We start from the raw sequence: 17,924 nt of genomic DNA, 5'->3' as shown, positions 1-17,924 counted from the left end.
GAAGTGGTGCTGTGGCTCAAGTGGTAGAGCGCTAGCCTTGAGCTGAAGAGCTGAGGGACAGCACCCAGGCCCAGAGTTCAGGCCCCACGACCAGACCCAAAAAAAAAATAAAATAAAAATAAATAAATAAAAGTTTAGCCGGGCACCACTGGCACATACCTGTAACCCTAGGAACTCAGGAGGCTGAGGTCTGAGGATCACAGTTCAAAGCCAGCCTGGGCCGAAAGATCCCCATGAGACTCTTATCTCTAATAAACTACTCAAAAAAGCTGGAAGTGGCCAGGTGCTGGTGGCTCACGCCTGTAATCCTAGCTACTCAGGAGGCTGAGATCTGAGGATGTCGGTTCAAAGCCAGCCCGGGCAGGAGAGACTGTGAGACTCCTATCTCCAATAAACCACCAGAAAACCAGAAGTGGTGCTGTAGCTCAGGTGGTAGAGTGCTCGCCTTGAGCTGAAGAGCTGAGGGACAGTGCCCAGGCCCAGAGTTCAAGCCCCACGGCCAACAAAAAAAAAAAAAGCTGGAAGTGGTGCTGTGGCTCAAATGGTATTGCACAATCCATGAGCACAAAGAGGCTCAGGGAAAGCGCCCGGGCCCTGAGTTCAAGTTTCGGAAAAGAAAAACAAAAAGCTTTTCCAACTATATTTGACATCCCCCAAAATATACTAGATGTGGCTCTCCTGCAATTGACTTTTTTTTTTTTTTTGGTCAGTCATGAGGCCTGAACTCTGGGCCTGGGCACTGTCCCTCAGCTCTTCAGCTCAAGGCTAGCGCTATTACCATTTGAGCCACAACACCACTTCCAGCTTTTTCTGCTTATGTGATGCTGAGGAATCGAACCCAGGGTCTCATGCATGCAAGGCAAGCACTCTACCACTGAGCCACCTTCCCAGCCCTGCAGTTGACTTTTTTTTTTTTTTTGCATGCACTAGTTATACAAGTTAACTTTGTACCACCAAGCTAATCCTACTGTTTTATGGTAATCAAAGTTTGTATGCATGACTACTGACAGCTGTCTCATCCTCATAGTAGATTAAATGTGATATGTACAAGAGGATGTGGTTCTTTTCTACTGAAAGACATTGATTCAGCTTGATCTAAAAAACCAATGAATGCTTGTCTTACAGGCTGCCAATCCTTTCTTTAAATTGTTAACTATGCTAATGGAATTTGCTGGTGGTCCTCCAGGCATGCCTCCCTTTGCATCTTACATTCTGCAAAGGATATGGGAGGTAAGTTTTAAAGCACCAAGTTTTTATATTTATCTTTTCAAGTTTTTTATACAGTTACTACCAGTTCTCCTTATTTAGATACCCTAAAATAGTTCCAGTAAGTTACAGATCCAAACAACTTCTAGTCAGATTCAGGGAGAAAAGAGCTAGTGTGCCCTCCCCTCCCCACTCTGTCACTCTCTCTCTCTTTAAATATATTATCTCTAAATATTTGTAGGGGTTTTAATTCAACATGTCATTATGAGTACATTGCTTCTTAATCAGTTTCCCCTTCTCTCCCAACCCTACTTATCCCTTCAAGTTACCGATTTCTGTTTTCAAATATGAACGTTGCTTACTATGTCTATGTTCACCTGCCTTTGCCCTGCATTTTTCTGCTCTCCCTCCCTTTGACCTCCCCCTCTCTCTAGGTAGCCTTCAGATGTTTTTTAAATTTTTTTTCCTAAAGAGTCAAACAGCTTTAGCCAAGGGGAAGTTCTCATATTCTACCCTCAAAAACAATGTCATACAACAACTAAAAACCTAGAAATACAAATTGCTTTCAACTTTTGACAAAAATGATAGAGGAAGCATCGGTCACTTCTAGAATTGCTCCTTAGTGTCTTCTGGAAAAGCTCTACAATAAGAGTCAGCATTCTTTTTCTCCAAAAGCCAAATGGAAAAAACTTTAGGATTTGTAGGCCCTATAGTCCTTCTTGAAATGATTTAGATGGGTTATTTTTAGCCACAGACAATAAATGAGTGGAAGAATGGGCATGGCTGCTGTCCCATAAAATGACAAACTAGGTAGCCACAGCATTTTACCTACAGGCCATGTTTGCCAACTACTCTAGGTTCCTACTATTCGCTTTTCCCAATGCAAAGAACAACTTCATATTCTTATATAATAGTAATTGGTTAAATATACAATAAAAGTAAGGGTAAAATATATTAGACAAGTAGGAACAAAAAGTGTTGTGTGTTGCAAGCACAAACCTCTGAATTCAATTCTTAATACTGTTTAAATAAAATAATAAAATTAGAAAATGCAAAGTACTTTTTTGTGTATGTAGTGTTGGAGGTCAGACCCAGGGTCTTGCATGTGCTAACAAGTGTTCTACTGAAATATACAGCTAGATAAATATATTTTAAATTCTAAACAATGCATAAAAGCCACTGAGTTCTGTGTGTTAAAGTCTTTGTTTTAAATTTTGTGATGAAATCAATTTTTCTGAGCTTGCCTTGTTAATAAAAGTAGTTTAAATTTAGAGCTAAAACTTAACAATCCTAGTTTTCTAAAAATTATTTTAGCTTTAACTATTTAGTGAAATGTAGAAAAGAATGTAAAGTAATTGTTCATTAGTTGACCTTATATTGTATTATGTTCTTGTCATTGTATTTATAGGTGATTGAATACAATCCCTCTCAGTGTCTGGATTGGTTGGCAGTACAGACACCCCGAAATAAACTGGCACACAGCTGGGTCCTACAGAATATGGAAAACTGGGTTGAGCGTTTTCTTTTGGCTCACAATTATCCTAGAGTCAGGACTTGTAAGTCAAATGTTCAGAATTTAGCAAATGGTTTATTGATGTTCTAATTTTTAGCATTTTCTGTTTTCTGCCTTTTAAATGAAGTTATGGCCATTGTATAATGCAAAGCTCTTAGAGTTTGTCTTAAAGACCGAAGTTTGCTAATATTTGGAAACTTATGACAGGGTTTTATAAATATTTAGTAGTTTGTTTTGGTGATACTGAGGCTTTGAACTCAGATTCTCATGTTTTCTAGAGAGAGACTCCTATTGTTGAGCTATGTTGCCAGCCATGATTCTTGCTTATTTTTACAATACAGTTAACACTTTCTACTCAGGCATGTACCCAGGCTTAATCTGCCTATGTTTGATTTTTTGTATAGCTAGGATAAGAAGCATGTTGCAACCACCATCCAGCTTTTCCTTGAGAAAAGGTGTCTTGTAAATTTTTCTGCCCAGGCTGGCCTTGAACCTCAATCCTTCCAATTAGCCTTCTAAGTAGCTAAAATTACAGGCTGAGTCACCACCATTGCCCAGCTGTTGTTGGTCTGTTCTTACTATCCTTTCCTCCTTCTTTTCCCCCTTCCCTTTTTCTCTTTCCTTTACCCCTTAACTATTCCCTTTGTTTTCCCTTTTCTTTCTCCTTTCTCTTTCTGTCTCCTCTTTCCCTTTTTTTTTCTCTCTTCCCTTCCCTTCCTTCTTCCCTCCCTCCCACCCTCTACCCAACCTTTCTTTCTAACCTTGCCAGCATTGGTGGCTTATGCCCATATTCCTAGCTGTTCACAAGGCTGTGATCTAAGGATCACAGTTGAAAGCCAGCCAAGACAGAAAAGTCCATGAGACTTATCCTGTTAACCCAAGAAGCCAGAAATGGAGAACACTAGCCATGAGCAAAAAAGCTCAGGGAAAGGAACTGTGCACAGACTCTGTCAAGCCCCAGGACCAACACCCAAGGGGGAAAAAATAACATGTAATTGCTGGGTACTAGTGGCACATACATGTAATCCTACTCAGTAGGCTGAGATCAGAGGATGGTAGAGTGTTAGCCTTGAGCACAAATGCTTAGGGACAGTGCCTAACCCCTGAGGTCAAGCCCAGGACAGGAGGCGGAAAGTAGTAATTAACGCAGAAAATACTGACTGGAATTAGAAGAATTAGATAAAACCAATCTCATGTACAAATAAGTAGAGAATAAACAGACCTTGGGAGACAGATGGACAAATACCAATAGTAGATTTTTTTTACAGAGCAAGAAATTTATTGTAAATAAGCATAAAATGTAAAATATTACTTTTGAGAGTTCAAAGAAAATTAAAACCAAAGTAATTAATTCTCACATGTGTAATTCTAGCTACTTGGGAGGCTAAGATTAGGAGGAGCATCACCTCAGGCCAGTCTGGGAAAAAGTTTACAAGACGCACTTCTAAGTGGAGAACTCGACGCATTTGGTGTGACCTGTGACAGGAAACCTAACATAAGTGAATTATAACCAGGCACAAACTCAGGAAGGAAACAAGACCTTAAAAATAATTGGCAGCCCAGTGCTGGTGGCTCATGCCTGTAATCCGAGCTACTCAGGAGGCTAAGATCTCTGAGAATCATGTTTTGAAGCCAGCCTGAGCAGAAAGAGTCAGTAAGATTCTTTTTTTTTTTTTTTTGGTCCGGTCGTGGGGCCTGAACTCGAGCCTGGGCACTATCCCTCAGCTCTTCAGCTCAAGGCTAGTTAGCGCTCTACCACTTGAGCCATAGCGCCACTTCCGACTTTTTTCTTTTTGCTTATGTGGTGCTGATCGAACCCAGGGCCTCACGCATGCAAGGCAAGCACTCTACCACTGATTCACCTTCCTAGCCCTCAGTAAGATTCTTTATCTCCACTAAACTACAAAAAAAGGCAGGAATGGAGCTGTAGCTCGATTGTTAGAATGCTAGCCTTGAGCAAACAAAGCTTAGAAACAGTGCCTAGGCCCTTGAGTTCAAGCCCCAGGATGGGCACAAAAATAAAAATATAAAAACTGGCAAAAGAGTAAGACAGGTATAGGTAAATGTAAGAGTATCTGCCTAGCAAATATGAGACTCTAAGTATAATGCGGCTTTTGACAATTTTACAAAAATGAATTTGTTTCCTAGCTGTCTGACTAAAATCAGTGACAAACACAAGTACCCAGATGTTTCTAAACACCATTCTCCAATTTTAAAAAAATTTACAGTTCCATAGAGAAAGGACTGATTTTAGAGCTAAGGCAGTAAATGTATAAGATGAGTTAGAACCATAAAGGGAAGAAATATATTTAAAAATCAGAATGATCTGATAGGGATATTTCAAAGGGACATATAGAATTAACTTGAAAGCTTCTAGTTGCTAAACCTGGGACAATTTGAGAAACAAATGTGATATTATAATCAGAAATACAAAATAAACATCTATAAGCCCACACTGATAGAAATCCACATGACAAAATTCCCAATAAATACATCCCAAAGGCTCTGAGCATAACTGCTTAGTCTATGAATCTAAGCTAACTTCAAAGAGTAGAGCCTGAAGATGTGGGAAGTAACTTGACAATTAAGAAATTTGACAACTATCCTAGCTACTCAGGAGGCTGAGATCTGAGGATCTCAGTTCAAAGCCAGACAGGGCAAGAAAGTCTGTGAGACTCTTATCTTCAGTGAACCACCAGAAAAACTGGAAGTGGTGCTATGGCTCAAGTGGTAGAGTGCTTACCTTGAGGTGAAGAGCTGAGGGACAGGGCCCAGGCCCAAAGTTCAAGCCCCATGACTGACAAAAGAAAAAAGAAAAGAAATTTGGGGGCTGGGAAGGTGCCTCAGTGGTAGAGCACTTGCCTTGCATGCATGAGGCCCTGTTCGATTCCTCAGCACCACATAACCAGAAAAAAAAAAAGCCGGAAGTGGCGCTATGGCTCAAGTTGGTAGAGTGCTAGCCTTGAGCTGAATCGCTGAGGGACAGTGCCCAGGCCCAGAGGTGAGGCCCATGACTGGACCCCCCCCCAAAAAAAAAAAGAAAAGAAATTTGACAACTAATTCAGGCAAGTGGTTAAGGTTAATATCACTGTCAGACAAGTAATTAGCATGTACTCTTGACATGGGTATATAATACAAAGGGTGCTTCACCTATTGAAAACTAAAGTTTAGACTTCAGTTAGTATTAAGGTGCCAGTATTGTTCCTTTATTCTAACATATACTGTATAGTAAAAGTAAATGTTAAAATGAAGAAACTGTCCAGGTGCCTATAATCTTAGCTATTTGGGATGCTAAGACTTGAAAGACAGTTATTTAAAGCCAGCCTGGACAGAAAAATCCATAAGACTGCATCTCTAATTAACCAACAAAATGCTAGACTGACTGGCATGATTAAAATAGAGAGTGACAGTTGAGAGCAGGGAAGCTGATTGAGAGTGAAAGGCCTTGAGTTCAAGTCCTAGTGCTGGCACAAAAAAAATTGGAGGGAGGACTGGGAAGGTGGCTCAGTGGTAGAGCGCTTGCCTTGTATGCCTGAGGCCCTGGGTTCGATTCCTCAGCACCACATAAACAAAAAGAAAAAAGCCGGAAGTGGCGCTGTGGCTCAAGTGGTAGAGTGCTAGCCTTGAGCTGAAGAGCTGAGGGATAGAGCCCAGGCCCAGAGTTCAGGCCCCATGACTGGACCCCCCCAAAAAAAAACTGGAGGCAACTGGGTGAGGGATTTATGGGCATTATCAGACAATTCAGAATGGTTATATTCTGAAATAAAATATTTGAGAGATACATGTTGCAGTGGATTGCATGCTAGACATACATAGGCAGTTTGCTACTGCTTTTTTTTATCAGTTTAATAATCCTACAATAATGGAAGATAGATAGATAGGTAGGTAGGTAGATAGATATGTAGGTAGGTAGATAGATATCCTAAAATGTCTGTTGGTTGGCATTTGTGTCTTGACTCCTGAGCACAAAATAATGAAAAAGAACCTATGTTGAGTTGGACCCACTGGTTTAAGCCTATAATCCTATCTGCATGGGAGGTAGAGATAGGGGGATTCACCATTGGAGTCCAGCCTATGCGTTCATGAGGTTTCATCCCATCCCATGGCTGGATACAAAGGTGTGCTTTTTAATCACCAAGATATGAACAGATAGGAAGATTGTTGTCCAGGCCAGCTCATATATAATTGATAGTGTACCTTTATGGATGGTAGTTAATAGTATGTAGCAAACTTGGCTCCTGAGCAGTTTCCTAAGGTAATATAAAGTTTTAAAAGGGCTAATATATACATATATGTGTGTATATATATATATTTTTTTTTCTATGTGAGTGTGTGTATTTATTTCATTTTTTGCCAGTCCTGGGGCTTGACCTCAGGGCCTAGGCACTGTCCTTGAGCTTTCTTTTGCTCAAGGCTAGCTAGCATTCTATCACTTGAGCCATAGCACCACTTCCAGCTTTTTCTGTTTATGTGCTTAATGCATGCTAGGCAAGCAATCTACCACTAAGCCACATTCCCAGCCCCATGGGCTAATTTTTTTAAAGACTCACATGCCAGGTATGCTAGTGTGCATCTCCTTTGAGAATGAGCCAGGAAGGATCATTTAAGCTCGAGTTCAAAGTCACCTGGGGCAAAATAGTGAGATGGTGTCCCTTAAAACAAGACAGATTGGGGGCTGGGAAGGTGGCTCAGTGGTAGAGCGCTTGCCTTGCATGCCTGAGGCCCTGGGTTCGATTCCTCAGCACCACATAAGCAAAAAGAAAAAAAAAGCCGGAAGTGGTGCTGTGGCTCAAGTGGTAGAGCGCTAGCCTTGAGCTGAAGAGCTGAGGGACAGCGCCCAGGCCCAGAGTTCAGGCACCACGACCGGACTCAAAAAAAAAAAAACAAGACAGATTGTTAGGTACTTATTTGTAAATTGTGGTAATAAAGATTCTGTAGTAAGTGCATTTGGTATAGAATAAGTATATCATAGAATAAATTAACATATATTAAAGAAAAGCTACTGATAGTCTGGCTTGTAAGAAATGACTGTTTGCTGGGTGCCAGTGGCTCATACAGTCTTAGCTACTCAAGGCTAAGATCTGAGCATTGCAGCTTAAGACTTTATTCTGCGTTTAACTAGCAAAAAGCCGAAAGTGGAGCTGAGGCTCAAGTGGTAGAACACCAGTCTTGAGCAAAGAGCTCAGGGACAGTGCCCAGGCCCTGCGTTCAAGCCCTAGGACTGGCACAAAAAAATAAAAATAAAAGCCTGTTTTGAGAAAGGTATCAAAATGGAATCACTAGGTGTCTTAAAGTATTTAAATACTTGCCAGGTATCAATGGAAGTAGATGTGTTCTAAGTTGCACAGTATGAAACAAGACCTAGGGCATCTTACATTATAGAAAGGCAGTTTGGGGCTGCGATGTAGCTCAGTGGCAAGCGCTTTGCCACTAGCAAGTGCAACATCCTGGGTTCGATCCCCAGTACAAAAAAAGAAAAAAAAAAAGGGGGCTAGGAAGGTGGCTCAGCAGTAGAGTGCATGCCTTGCAAGCATGAGGCCCTGGGTTCGATTCCTTAGCACCACATAAGCAGAAAAAGCCGGAAGTGGCGCTGTGGTTCCAGTGGTAGAGCGCTAGCCTTGAGCTGAAGAGCTGAGGGACAGCGCCCAGGCCCAGAGTTCAGGCCCCATGACCGGCAAAAAAAAAGAAAAGGCAGTTTGTAATCAGATAGCCTACTCTTCCAAATGAGCTTTGTTTTCCAAGGTAAACATATGTTTTTTTCCTTTCTAGCAAAAATTTAAAAGCAAACAACTTGTCTAGAAATGACAAGATAGTTTTGTTTAGTACATAGCAAAGCAGAATGCTAATTACAGAAATTAGTGGATAGGCCCACAGGTTCAGTAGAGGTTTCATTTCTTCCTTTATTGTGTTTTATTTGATGGGGGAGGGAGCTGCAAATTAAACCTAGGCCCTACCAAATTTTTTCTTAATAAAATGTTTTTCTCTTTTTGTTAGTCCAAGACTGGGACTTGAACTTGATAACCCCAATGAAATGTTGATGTAAAAGTAAAATTTAAACCTAGTGCCTTTTGAAATCACAAATCACTTTGTTCAATTGCAGGTTTATGCAAAACCTGAACACATACCAAAATGAGTCTAAAAAGTTTAACTATAATAGCTTATAGATAAAGAACTATTTTGAAAATGGGGTATTATGCACAAAGCATCATTTCAATATCTGCTGTGATAATGTAGTAGAAATTACCAAATTAAGAGCATATCTAGGACAATGGGTGTGTCTCAGGTAGTACCTAGCAAAGACCCTGAGATTGAACTCCAGTACTGCTGTCTCCCCATCAAAAAATCAACAAGTGTATACATCCCCTGTTGTTGTAATCTTTTAAAAGGGTTTAGTTGCAAATGTTAGTTGAGCTTGGGTTTGAATCCTACTTTTATCATGTCCCTGTGTAATCTGAGGTGGTTTTACCATTGTTTGAATAAAAATAAGGTAATAAAAGCAGTGTCTTACCATATAAAGTTATGTCAAAATATATGTTCTGAAATATTAGCAATTTCTTATTTTTAATAGTTACTATTTTTTCCTATTATTATTGCCTTCATCGTTGTTTTTTTAAGGTCTAATCTAGCCTTTACCTCTCTTACCTGTATGACTTTTAACTGGTTACCTGAGATTCAGATTTTTCTACTGTAACATCACCTATCTCTGGTATGATTGTGAAAGTTGAGTGAGATATTTATAGTGCCTACTTCCATGTTGTGCTCAGATAAGTGGACTTAAATAGAAACTCATTAACCTCTCACATTTATAACATAGGCTTAATGACAGTTTTTAGATGTGTTGAATGAGAAATTCATTATGTTCCAGGTTAGCCTTCAAACATAAAGATTTGCTCTTTATGTATGATGATGCTTCCCTGTAATCCCAGCACTTTGAATGCAGAGGCAGGAATAAATTCAAGACTATTTCAGAAAGGAAAAGAAAAAAAATACTTTATATCTAATTTTAAAACATCTGTATATTATTTCAAAGTAATTTACCACTATGTATATCATTTCAAAGTAATTTACCACTATTTTTTTTTAAGTAACAAGAAAATTGAGACCATAAAATAAGTTAACTGGTTTGACCATTTTAGGCACCTTGGGTAGGTCTTTCCTCTAAATGCTGAGTTCTCTTTATTAAATAAGACTATATCATGGGAGAAGGCTAAACAAGAGTTTGAAAACTAGTTCTGCTAATGTGATTGTTGTTGCTATTTAAAATATAATAGCAGAATGGAAGGTGTGTTTCTATCACCTCTTAGGAGTCTTTCTGTGGAGCCAAGTTAAAGCAGACATTTAAAGAGATGTCATGTCTCTTAATTTTTCTTCATTTTCATTATTAAAGGGCTGAGTGAATTTGTGATTAATGACTGCTCTTCAGTCTATATCTTATAAGAATCTGACAGTGTTGTTTTACATTTTATAGCTGCAGCTTATCTTCTGGTGTCCCTTATACCAAGCAATTCATTCCGCCAGATGTTCCGGTCAACAAGGTCTTTGCACATCCCAACCCGTGACCTTCCACTCAGTCCAGACACAACAGTAGTCCTACATCAGGTCTACAACGTACTCCTTGGTTTGCTCTCAAGAGCCAAACTTTATGTTGATGCTGCTGTTCATGGCACTACAAAGTTAGTGCCCTATTTTAGCTTTATGACTTACTGTTTAATTTCCAAAACTGAGAAGCTGATGTTTTCCACATATTTCATGGATTTGTGGAACCTTTTCCAGCCTAAACTTTCTGAGCCAGCAATAGCTACAAATCACAATAAACAGGCTTTGCTTTCATTTTGGTACAATGTGTGTGCTGACTGTCCAGAGAATATCCGCCTTATTGTTCAAAACCCAGTGGTAACCAAGAACATTGCCTTCAATTACATCCTTGCTGACCATGATGATCAGGATGTGGTGCTTTTTAACCGTGGGATGCTGCCTGCCTACTACGGCATTCTGAGGCTCTGCTGTGAGCAATCTCCTGCATTCACACGACAGCTGGCTTCTCACCAGAACATCCAGTGGGCCTTTAAGAATCTTACACCACATGCCAGCCAATACCCTGGAGTGAGTAAAAATGACACTCTTATCTGTATTCTTAAAAACTTAAAAGTAATTAACTTTAAGCATTCTTTCTTGGTGATTTTTTTCTTTTGTTTTGTTTTTCAGTGCTAGGGATCAAACCCATGGCTTTGCATATACTAATCAAAGACTTTACTACTGAAATATACCCCAGACCATCATCCTTTCTTCAGGATTTAATATAAATGTGCATTCTCAAACATCCACATATAATTTTACCCTTGGCATCTTTGTGTATATGGTTTCAAAGAGATTCTCACTGAGAAAAAACACAAATGTTCTAAACATATATAAGAGTTCTGTACCACTGGACGCTTGTGGCTCGCACCTGTAATCCTAGGTATTCAAGAGGCCAAGATCTGAGGATCCCAGTTCAGAGCCAGCATGGGCAGAACAAGTCTGTGAGATTCTAATCTCCAGTTAACCATTAACATTAAAGAGTTGACAGTAGCTGTGGCTCAAATGATAGAGTGCTAGCCTTGAGTGAAAAAAGGACAGGGACGGCGCCCAGTCCCTGAGTTCAAGCCTCATGACTGGCACAAAAGAGTTCAGTACTGATATTTAGTTCATTTTTCCTATAATGTCATCTACCTTTCAGTATACACATGCCACTTTTGAACAAATCCAAAATTATTACCTTATGTCAGTAAAGCACATTGTTTTTTGTGACACCATATGCTTTTTGGGAGGCATGTTTTCACAAAATTAAGGGCAAGGAAACAGTTAGATCACATATAAATATGACAGATGATAACATGAGACAACAGAGTTGTAGGAATTTTAGTTTTTTGTTTTTGAAATTTCTTTTTTGTTTTAATTCACTTTTCTCTTTTACCACCATTGGTCAAAACTCAGTGTAATAAGTCTGTGAATAAGGTGAGGTTGGTATATATTGTTATAAAATTTGACAAGTGTGTGGCTTAATTTTCTCATAAAGATAAAATTTTATCTCTCTTGGGGCTTTAAAATATAGGTGCCTACTGAAAAAGGCAGCATTAGGCATGTAAACACTATTTAAGAATTAGATAATTGGTTATCAAGATCTGCATACTATTCTAGACTGCACAATATTTTACCTTAATCTAGTTGTTTTTTCTGAAACTTACATGAGAGTGAATTATAATGGTTAAGAGATCCATTAATTTACAAGGATGCATAGTTTAAATCTGAGTCCTTTTTAAGCTTGATTTGTTGGTTTCATATTAAATTTTCCCTTTATGTGAGTCTACTATTTCTGGATATTATTTTCACTGTTCCTTCTTACTTACGTTGCAAAGATTTCCTTGCCCACAATAAAAACTTAATTTCCAAATGAGGAAATTAGAATGCCTAAAAAGAAAGGACAAGAAAGTGGGGGGGCAAGGAAGACTGGAGGAAGGGAGGAAGGAAGATAGAACATTAAGTAAGAGATTGGAGGGTGGGGGCTGTGAAAGTGGCTCTGTGGTAGAGTGCTTGCCTTGCATGCATGAGGCCCTGGGTTCAATTCCTCAGCACCACATAAGCAGAAATAGCCAAAAGTGGCACTGTGGCTCAAGTGGTTGAGCATTCGCTATAAGCTGAAGAGCTGAGGGACAGTGCCCAGACCCAGAGTTCAGGCCCACCCCCCAACACCCCCCCAAAAAAAGAATAGTAATACATACAGCTGGGTGCTGGTGGCTCATGCCTGTAATTCTAGCTACTAAGAGGCTGAGATCTGAGGGTCAGGGTTCAAAGCCAACCTTGGGCAGGAACATCCATGAGACTTATCTCCAGTTAACCACTAGAAAACCAAAAGTGGCGCTACGGCTCAAGTGGTAGAACTCTATCCTTGAGCTGAAGAGCTGAGGGACAGCACCAGGCCCAGAGTTCAGGCCCCATGACCGGACCAAAAAAAAAAAAAAAAGAAGAAATTGAATGCCGGGTGCAGTGAGCCTTGAACAAAAGAGATCAGGGACAGTGGCCTAGGCCCTGAGTTCAAATCCAAGGACTAACCAAAAAAAAACCCAAGAAATTGAATTCATGGTTATAAAAATACAGGGCGGGGGGAGAATAGGTCTAACTTTCTTTTGAAGGAGTTAGAGCATAATTTGTTATGTTTCCATTGATCTAGTCTAGTATAGTTCATGTAAATATTTAATTTCACAACTAAGTATTATATCCAAGGTTAAGTTTGTCTTTGACAAGTACTAGTATAGGTAGAACATGTCATCTCTATGATTTTTCTTGCCATTGACAAATGAAATATTGTGCAACTTACCTTTGGAGATAGTCCCAAAAACAGTAATTAAGTGAATTTTGCCATGAAAAGTAGAAAGCGGGGATTTAATTTCATTGACATTAAAAGCATAACCCTTACGTAACATGCACAAAAGAAAAATTTTAAAACCTTAGTAACTTTACTAAAGTATTCCCACATTTTATCCATCACATACCTGAATTAACCCTCAGTCTACAAAGATTATTCCAAATATTGCCACACAGGATTATCTCTGATTATCTCCAGTATAATTTAAGTAAACAATTTATTGTTGCAAAGTAATGCTTTCTTCTGTTTAAAGAAATGGGGGTGGATATGGTTCATGCCTATAATCCCAGGTACTTAGAGGAAGAAATAGGAGGACCATGATATCAACCAGTCTGGGCAAAGTTAGCAGACGACCCTGTCTAGACGGAAAACAAAGTAAAAAGCAAAAAGAACAGAAAGTGTGGTGGTAGAGTTCTTGGCTCTAAATTCAATCCCCAGTATTGATAAGAAGTGTAGCTTGCCTCTGAGTTACAAAATAATTTTGTTTTTGTTTTTGTGTTTTGTTTTTTTGTTTCCAATCTGGGGCTCAAATTCTGGGCCTGGGCACTGTTCCTGAGCCGCTTTTGCTCATAGCACTCTACCACTTGAGCCACAGTGCCACTTCCAGCCTTTTCTGTTTATGTGGTACTGAGGAAATGAACCCAGGGCTTCATGCATGCTAGGCAAGCACTCTACCACTAAGCCCCATTTTCTGTCATGCAATATAGTTCTTTGGTGAGTTTTATATATATTATTTATCTGTAGGTTTTAATCTTTTTGAACTAGTATGTTTAAAATTTATTGATTTCTTTTAGTATATAACATACTCAATTTTTGAAATAGAATTTATTGCTAATTTTTTAATAACCATTCCTGAACCAGTTTTTTAGTAGTATGTATTGTGTGTTTTTTTTGGAGTTAGCTAATGAACATATAGACCATTTAGAAATGAGAAACATACCTTCTAAAGTGATGCAGGTTTAAAAGATCATTATGTTTCTTATTTGCTGTTTTTTTTAGGCAGTAGAAGAATTATTTAATTTGATGCAGCTATTTATAGCTCAGAGGCCTGACCTGAGAGAAGAAGAATTAGAAGATATTAAACAGTTTAAGAAAACAACCATAAGTTGTTACTTACGTTGTTTAGATGGCCGTTCCTGCTGGACTACTTTAATAAGGTAAAAAAATGTTTTGTGGTGTTCTTTTGTTAGTTTTGGTTTGTTTTACTAGGTAAGGGGATGAATGAAGACTTAACCTTTTGACAGTAAAAGACAAATTATATTGTTTATACTCAAAAGCTAATTCTTTTTTTTTGGGGGGGGGGAGGTCTGGTCGTGGGGCCTGAACTCTGGGCCTGGGCACTGTCCCTCAGCTCTTCAGCTCAAGGCTAGCACTCTACCTATTGAGCCAAAGCGCCACTTCCAGCTTTTTTTCTTCTTTTTGCTTATGTGGTGCTGAGGAATCGAACCCAGGGCCTCAGGCATGCAAGGCAAGCGCTCTACCACTGAGCCACCTTCCCAGCCCCCTCAAAAGCTAATTCTTTAAGACTATTGGTGAAAAATTAGGTACTTAGGTTATGTTGGAAGAATTTGAGGCACTGAAATTTTCTATTTCTTCTAAAGATTTGTGTATTTTTTAGAATCTTAGGGATCACAGCACCCTGCTTTCCGAAGATTGGAAGAATCCAAATTTTAGGATTATAGTCTCCTAAAGTTTTAGTTGTCCTGTGGCAGTTCATCCTAATTTACACTCAGTAGGTCAGTTCTAGACGCTTTCAGAAACAGCTTTTTCCATCTTTGGATTAGTCTAATACCATTTGTTTTTTCATTCTGTTTACCTAGGTTTGTATGGGTAGCTAAACATGAGGTAATAGGAAAAAATAACTTGTATTATCAAAGCTCATAGAATTCACAAACTGTATAGACCATGATGATGACAATTTGCCTTGTGAAAGTTAAAATGTATTTGTGACTCTATCACTATTCCGTAATACTGTGAAATTTATGTAATCACCTAATCTCAATTAAAGAAAAGAGTGAGACAAGGGATAGGTTAAGAGAGATGGTGACACTGTTGTCAGACACTTTGTACTCATATACTGTTTTGTAGAATGGGAACTTCTTTGTACAACTACTTAAAGATAATTTTTTTAAGGGGGAAAAAAAGACCCTTAGTAGATATACAAAACACTTTAGGGCATTAATCATTTTAAAAAATGAGGTAAAGGGGAAACAAAGAGGAAGCAATAATGCTTGATAAGAAATGTACTCGTTATCTTGCCCATGTAATTGTAACCCCTCTGTATGGTATTCTCACAATAAAATAACTAAATAAAGCCGGGCACCGGTGGCTCACGCCTGTAATCCTAGCTACTCAGGAGGCTGACATCTGAGGATCGAGGTTCAAAGCCAGCCTGGGCAGGAAAGTTCGTGAGACTCTGATCTCCAATAAACCACCACCACCCATACCCATCCCGCCCCCCCCCCGAAAACGGGAAGTGGTGCTGTGGTTCAAGCGGTAGAGCTCGCCTTGAGCTGAAGAGCACAGGGACAGCGCCCAAACATAAATAAATAATACATAAATAAATAAAATGAGGTAATATACATATACTTAGTTGTTCAGGGCTACGAAGTAACTCAGTGTCTGAATAAAATTAAATAAATGAAGCTGCTATAGGTAACAATACCCTTTGTAGAAATAAAGCTAAGCTAATTGGTTAAAAAAATAAATAACAGACGGTGCTGGTGGCTCATATCTGTAATCCTAGCTACTCAGGTAGTTGAGATCTAAAGACTTCACTGTACTATCCTAAGATTTTTTCAGATTATTTGCTTTAGAAGCTTTTGTATTTTAATGTTCATTATTCCACAGTCTGAGAAAAATACCTTTGCCAAGACTCTAAGGAATTATTGGCATTAATTTTCAATACATTATTTTCTCAGGCTTTACTTAGCCCCAGTTTTCTCAATTATTTTTTGAAAAACAAGAGGAAGATTCCCACAGATGTAGAAGGGTTTTATAATACTTCTAGGTACTTAATGAATTAAGGTTTCTTAACAATAATACAAATACTGTGGTAATAAATAATAACTTATTTTCATAGTCATTTTTCCCTTGATGTTAGTTAATGCATGCTTTGATAATTCAGTATATTATTTATTTAGCACTTAATTAGACTATAGACCTATTGTTTAAAATCCTGTTTTTAATTTTATTTATTTATTTATTTTGTCGGTTGTAGAACTTGAACTCTGGGCCTAGGTGCTGGCCCTGAGCTCTTCAGTTCAAGGCTTAGTTCTCTGCCATTTGAACCACAGCACCACTTCTGATTTTCTAGTGGTTAGTTGGAGATAAGTCTCACAGACTTCCAGGGCTGGCTTTGCATTGTAATCCTCTTATCTCATCCCCCTGAGTACAGGCGTGAACAACTGGCACCTAGCTAAAAATCAATATTTTTTGTATTAAAACTTTTAAAATATTTTCACTTTTTCTGCCACTGTGAATAATTAAGAATTGATTAACTCTTAATAGGCATAATGTTTTGCTAAGTTACTTAGAAGATTTGGAAATTATCCTTTTTTACTTCGTTGTTGTTTTTTGGTACTGGGGTTCAAGTATTCTACCACTTGAACTACTTTGCCCACCAAAATTTTCTATTTAACATTATTTCCTTTACAGGTTTGAGTAATCTTTATACAAAGTGCTGGGAAGCAGTAGTGTTTCAGATTGTAGATTTTTAAATTTATATTTTGGAATATTTGCCTGCATTTTATCATTTGGGTATTGGTAATCTGGAAGTTTGTAATGTTCTAATATTTGGGTTTTTATATAAATTTAGACTCAGATTTGGGATGCTCATCTTGCCCTGTATTACTAAGAAACAAATGTAGCAGTCTCTTTGATGTTGGTTGGAAAGTGGAGAGTAAATGACAGTTTTACTTCTTAATTTTTTTCACAACCTAAGTGTTGTTATGATTCAGAATTATCACACTGGACTTTATGTATTCTTCTAGTGCCTTCAGAATACTATTAGAATCTGATGAAGACAGGCTTCTTGTTATATTTAACCGAGGGTTGATCTTGATGACTGAGGTAAATACTTTATCATACTCTGGATTTCTCTCATCTTAATGTTCTCACCAAAACTACTTACTTGTTTTATGAATGTGTAAATTTATGGTAGTCTATTTTGTATGTGGCAAAATTTTAATTAGATTAATAAATGCTAGTTTATGCTTAATAATAAGATCGGAATTTTAGAGCATCCTTTCTTTTCCTTTGTTTTGTATTTAGAAAAGCCATTTGAAATAAACCAGCTATATTTTATTTGTAAGAGCATAAATAAAATTCACATGATTTAATCAAGGGCACACATTATTTAACAATAGTTGGCTGATTTGACAGAGTAGGGAAAATAAAATTAACATCATCAAAGGAAGCTATTTAGGTTGTTACCCATGGTTAGAATCTGCTGTCATTTCTTCCCATAATTCTTCCACATCCACAGATGGTGAGATGATTTGAAAGCCACCAGTGGTACATTATAACCTTTAATCTCTTAATGAAGATAAAACACTGTGTGTCAAGAGTATAGCAAGAATAAAGTAGAATAACTTTTTCAATTAATGAGATTATTGAGTAGAAACAAAGCATGTTTGAACTGTGCTTTGAAGAAGTTAGACTTAGGTTAAGTGGGGGAGCATTCAGATCAATGACATAAATACAGAGGTATGGAACTACTGGTTCTGTTTGAGGAATGGCTATTTCGTTTAGGTTAAAAGAAAAAATATCTAGGGGGCTGGGAAGGTGGCTCAGTGGTAGAGC

The 17,924-nt window shown here is 38.3% G+C and overlaps 1 protein-coding gene across 1 annotated transcript in view; it reads left to right on the top strand.

The window, feature by feature from the left end:
- Usp34 (ubiquitin specific peptidase 34) overlaps positions 1-17,924 on the top strand; it is a 190,561-nt gene that overhangs the window by 151,327 nt on the left and 21,310 nt on the right. Inside the window, exons 62-66 of the mRNA XM_013022457.1 lie at positions 1,126-1,230; positions 2,615-2,762; positions 10,188-10,822; positions 14,121-14,278; positions 17,114-17,192. Coding sequence (XP_012877911.1) covers positions 1,126-1,230; positions 2,615-2,762; positions 10,188-10,822; positions 14,121-14,278; positions 17,114-17,192 — 1,125 coding nt within the window. The remainder of the gene's footprint in view (positions 1-1,125; positions 1,231-2,614; positions 2,763-10,187; positions 10,823-14,120; positions 14,279-17,113; positions 17,193-17,924) is intronic.

This window comes from Dipodomys ordii, unplaced genomic scaffold (assembly GCF_000151885.1).
Source record: "Dipodomys ordii isolate 6190 unplaced genomic scaffold, Dord_2.0 Scaffold63, whole genome shotgun sequence".
Lineage (NCBI taxonomy): Eukaryota > Metazoa > Chordata > Mammalia > Rodentia > Heteromyidae > Dipodomys > Dipodomys ordii.
Note: the sequence above shows the minus strand (reverse complement) of the source record. Positions and strands in the feature narration are given on the sequence as shown.